Here is a 5,449-nt window from a genome sequence, read left to right as displayed (position 1 = left end):
CAGTTGTATCTCTTTAAAGTTGAGAGTATATAGTCTGCACCTGCCAAATCTAAAGAGTTAGAATCAGTTAGGTAAGATACCCATCAGTAACAAAATAAAAGTTTAGGATAACGTTAACTTTTGCCTCATCAGTATCAGACTTTAGCTAATACTTTGCTAACATTTTTGTTCTCACCAATAATTAATTTTTTTAACTATTCCTCATGCACAAAATACTGTATATGCTATGCATAACAATGAACACTCCTATCATTTCACATATCATTATGGTTCATTAGAAAAACATTAATTTAATAATGCTGATGCAACATATGTCCCACAGGAGTAAACAATTGCACTTTAACAAACCCCAACTGTGTACCTGAAGTATTAGTGAGGAGGGAGTGTTTATATCCCCAGTGTTTAATGGTGCTCTCTCAGCACACAACATGGGATTAATGTTAGTGGATTAAATTTTAGTGGATTAAATTTACATCATAACGTTACCTACCCTGAGGATCAGAATGACATTCGATAGCTTGTCCACTCTTGTAAGAGTGTCTCAGTATGGTCCTAAACGGCCCCTCATAGAATTAAACCATTCCATTGTCTTCTGAATATGTTTTGATTTATTTTATTAAGATGATTTTTTTTATGTTTGTTTGACTTGTTTCCTTTTGTTGTTTCTGCCTGTTCCTTCACTTCCCGCCTTGGCCTGTGATCCCCTGTGATTGTCTGCCATGTCACTGATTTTTTCCACCTGTGTCTCATCACCTTCACCTTCCCATTGTGTTTAAGCCATGTGTGTCTTTTATTCCTTGTCGCGTCATTGAGTACATCAAGCTGTTTTTTTGCATAATAATAAAATTAAAAGATATGTTAAAGAAAATAGAAGTATACACAGAGGTGTTGTGAAAGAGAGATTGTCAAATTAAATGTCTTGATTCTTCTCGCAGAGTGGCCTTGAAGGTCGACGATATTAATAAAAAATCCCCAAAAATTGAAATACTGAACAAATTCTTGAGTCAATAATAATTAATGATTAGTAATTGTGGTTTTAGTCAATCGTGTTACATTAGCCAAATACAACAAATTTGTACCAATATTGCTTGAAAGTTTGTAAATATTGTGGAAATTGTTTGTTCAAACATCCCTAGTCAAAGTGCCTGCTCTAAAGAATAATTTAAGTGAATACCAAAAAGACAATGACAACCATAAAATAGTAGAACAGAAACTTGATCAGCATTTATTTTACCGGTGGTACCTGGAAAAAGAGATAAGTACATTTCTGTCGTCGATGTTACAAAAAAGAATGTTTCTTTTAAGAGGGAGTAGGTAATAGACTGCCGTATTTGTTTTGGAATGAAACAGTCTAGTTGTCGCACATAGAAAAGGCTAAATAGGCAGAATAAAAAGAAAATTGATGAATGCATCGGTTTATCAGTTAATTGATGAAACTTGTGTCTTTTGTTGAATGATGTGTCTATCAAATTGCTTCCACAAGCATTCTCTCATGTCTTTAGCTCTCAAGCAATAAATAAGTGGGTTAATCATTGGGGGCAAAAGGCTGTACAGCATGATTATTACTATTCTCATATCAGCACTAAATTGAATGCCAACATTGCTGGCTAAATACACAAAACATCTTGGTATATAATACAGTGAGATTATAATTAGCTGAGTACTGCAAGTGGACAAAATTTTTTCACGACCATTGATATTTGAAATTTTAAGTACTGCTAGAATTATAGAGCAATAGGAGAACATTATAAATGCCAGGGGTCCAAGTAAGCTAAACATTGCAAAGAAGAAAGCAGGAAACCCATAAGGGGCTCTGTCAGTGCACGCCAGGATTGTTATGCCAATATGATCACAGTAGCAGTGGTTGATGATGTTTGAGGCACAGTACGGGAGAGGGTATGCCCTAATAGTTATCATTAAATTGCTTGGCTGGGATAGAACCCATGCTGTAATACTGAGAATTAAAATTGTGGAGTTTTTTAGAATAATGGGATATCTCAGAGGATGGCAAATCGCCACATACCTATCTAAAGCCATCAGGAAGAGAATAAAGGAATTCACTGTTCCAAGATAGTGAACAAAGTACATTTGGACAAAGCAAGCAGTAAATGAAATGGTTCCTGAATCAAACCAATACTTACTGATAATCTTAGGTAAGGTGGTTGTGCTAAAAAGGATGTCACATGTACTTAGATTTAGAATGATATAATACATTGGCTTATGGAGACTATGGTTGGTTGCAAATAAAAAAAGAATTGTAACATTGCCTACTAAAGTTAAGACATAAATCAAGAACAATATTGCTGAAACAAGGCCTCGGTACTCTGGATGAAGTCCAGGGAATCCAGTAAGGATGAATTCAGTCACGGTGCTGTGATTTAAGTCTGGCATTATGAAGCAGAAATTTCACTGAAAAGGAAACATGAGGGCTATGAGTCAACAATTAAACATCATCTCAAACATTTAACACTAGTCCAGTCTAGCAATATCAATTATGTATTATTAGTTAGGTAAAGTATAATTCTTTCTTCATGAACCAGTTAACTGTATTACATTCAAATCAATATCAATTTCTAGCACTCATTCTTTCAAGCTTACCTATCTCAAACCGTTTGGCAGCATATTCTGCCGAGTCGGTTGCTAACTCAGCTCCTTAAAACACTTTGGGAAGCGTGACTTGTGATGAAGGTCCATATCCACCTCCATGTATTCTCTGTAGATCACTAACTCTCCTGTTGCTCATTGTGGAAACTGTTGTATCTCTTTAAAGTTAAGAGTATATAGTCTGCACCTGCTAAATCTAAAGTGTTAGAATCAGTTAGGTAAGATACCCATCAGTAACAAAATAAAAGTTTAGGTTAACATTAACTTTTGCCTCATCACTATCGGACTTTAGCTAATACTTTGCTAACATATTTGTTCTCACCAATAATTAATATTTAACTGTTCCTCATGCGCAACATACTGTACATGCTATGCATAACAAAGAACACTCCTATCATTTCACATATCATTATGGTTCTTTAGAAAAACATTAATTTAATAATTCTGATGCAACATATGTCCCACAGGAGTAAACAATTGCACTTTAACAAACCCCATGTGTGCCTGAAGTATTAGTGAGGAGGGATTGTGTCACGGTTTGGATCTGCTTCCTGTTTTATTGCATGACATTCGATAGCTTGTTGGTTATTGAGTTTAATGGCTTAAATTGTTAGACAATGTCTACCTCCTCTGGTCATGACTAGAATTACCCGGTATCGTTTAAAAAAGTTTAAAAGTCCGCCGGCGCCGACCGGAAATAGAAACCGCTGAACACCAACGAAGAAGCGTCCACCAGAAGTGTTGGCATAACAGCGCGATCGAACATGGATAGCGTCCCGGTTGTTGTGAAGTTGTGACGCATCAGACCAGTGTGTGCTCGCGGGTGCCGAGTGGCCCGAGCGGAGCGGTCCTATCTGTTAAAATGAGCAGTGAGGCTGGCGCTGCAAGGAAAAAAAAGATTGTGCTAGCACTCCCCCGTCGACCGCTAGCACCCCCCCGTCAGCGAAAGTGTCCATGATTTGGGGTTGGGAGAGTTGGCACCCTATGTGTACCCCGTCTGTGACGCGCTGCGCCGACCGTCCTCCGCTGCCTCTTCCTCTGGCTCCAAGGGGCCATCCTTGGGAGCAAGGTAACGTTTAAGTACCTGCAGTATCATACACTCATGTGTAAATGTTTTTGTGAGGTTTCAAAAATAAAGCTCTCTTGAGGAAAGTGTACCCTTGTTAAAATATATTCATAATTTATCATGTTTATACAATATTCAAATTCATAGTTTGATATTTATATTGTAGTTGAAAACAGCCCTGTTAGAAATTCATAGTAAAGTTAATAAAAAGTTCATAGAATTAACATTGATGGAGAAGGTCAGACTTGGTTAGCTAGCTCATTTAAAATATTGTAGCGTGTCTGAAGTTCCAATATGTATATGGTTCTGTTACTGTTAGTGTCGCGTGGACCAGGGTTGGGGTGCCGCCCCTTCCGGGGATTTTGGGCGCGAATGTTGGGGGGTTGGGTGTGCTGGAAGACCTGGTTTGTTTGGTGTGAAGAGAATAAACCCAATTCATTATAAACCTGACTCCTTATTGGCACGGAACGCTACAACTGGTGTCAGAAGTAAACTTAATCTAATCCTGATAACGTGGTCGACCGCTCGGGCTTTGGCGGACTACGGTTGGAGGACACTTTGTCGGGTGGAAATGGAGCGTTCCTTTGGCAGAGGTTTCCGTGTTAAGAAGGAGGAAGAGGACAGCGAGTACGGATATCCGCGTCATGTTCAGGTGATGGGAGGGCAACGTTTTGCCGTGGACAGTCCAAGGGGAGAGATGGAGCGTACGTTGCAGCCGCCAACGTCCGCTGCGGGTCCTGGGTTAGCGATGGCTAGCGCTGAAGCTAGCTGCGCGGCGCGGATGAAATTGCTGCCCGGGAACGTGCATGGAGAAAGCGTAAACAAAGATGGCGGCGCCCATGGACCGCGAGTGCCGGTGGGCATAAAAACGCCGAAATATGCGGGGAAGTCGGACTGGGAGGCTTTTCATGCTCAGTTCGAACTTTTAGCTCGTGCAAACAGCTGGTCAGATGAACAGAAAGCCCTCCAGCTCGCCCTTTGTTTGACGGATGATGCGCTGTCTTGCCTGCTGCTGTTGGACCCGAGTGAGAGGGATAATTACGGAGCCCTGACTAGTGCTCTGGGGCGCCGGTTTGGACAATGTTTTCGTTCGGAGCTGCTGCGCTCAGAGCTGCATGGTCGCCAGAGGCGTACTGGGGAACCCCTGCGCACGTTGGCGAACGACATCGAAGGACTGACGCGGCGAGCATACGCGCATATGCCCATACCGGTGCAAACGGAGCTTGCACGTGATCAGTTCATCAGGGCGCTCTCCCCATCTGATCTGCGAGTGCACACTCAGCTGGCTCGCCCCCAAACCCTGACTGACGCACTGGAGTACGCGCTGGAGAGGGAGATGGTCATGAGCGCTGCACAGCACGATGCTTCTCCAATAGTCAGGAATGTTGGAGAAACAATGTCAGAGCGGCCGCTGTGGGTGGATGAGGTGACCGAGATGATCAGAGGGTTGGCTATGCCTCCTGCCAGACGTCAACAAACACAAGCCCCGGTACGGCCACAACAACAGCCGCGTCTCTGCTGGGGTTGTGGCCAAGCTGGACACCTGGTGAAGAATTGCCCTGCCTCTACTAAAGCTCTGGGAAACGGCAAGGGGACGCAGTAGACGGGACGCTGCGTGCCCCCACCCTAAAGTCCCGTTCATCACTGGTTGGGACCAGCATCGCCTCTGAGTACAGCATGGGCCGGGGCCAGAATGTGGTTGTGGTGGGAGGGACTTCCATATCAGACTTCTGCCATATCCCCATTTGCATCGGGGGTGTTTCATGCACCGCCCTAGTG

General features: G+C 42.4%; 1 protein-coding gene across 1 annotated transcript; it reads right to left on the bottom strand.

Annotated features, from left to right (window-relative positions):
* Window positions 1-1,419: 1,419 nt before the first annotated feature.
* On the bottom strand, window positions 1,420-2,391 carry LOC119214814 (olfactory receptor 2AT4-like). Its single transcript, XM_037466593.2, has one exon. It carries the CDS (start codon window positions 2,389-2,391, stop codon window positions 1,420-1,422), a length of 972 nt encoding a protein of 323 aa, XP_037322490.2.
* Between the last annotated feature and the right edge of the window lie 3,058 nt (window positions 2,392-5,449).

This window comes from Pungitius pungitius, chromosome 3 (genome assembly GCF_949316345.1).
Source record: "Pungitius pungitius chromosome 3, fPunPun2.1, whole genome shotgun sequence".
In the NCBI taxonomy this organism is placed as follows: Eukaryota; Metazoa; Chordata; class Actinopteri; order Perciformes; family Gasterosteidae; genus Pungitius; species Pungitius pungitius.
This window is presented reverse-complemented; position numbering and strand designations above follow the sequence as displayed.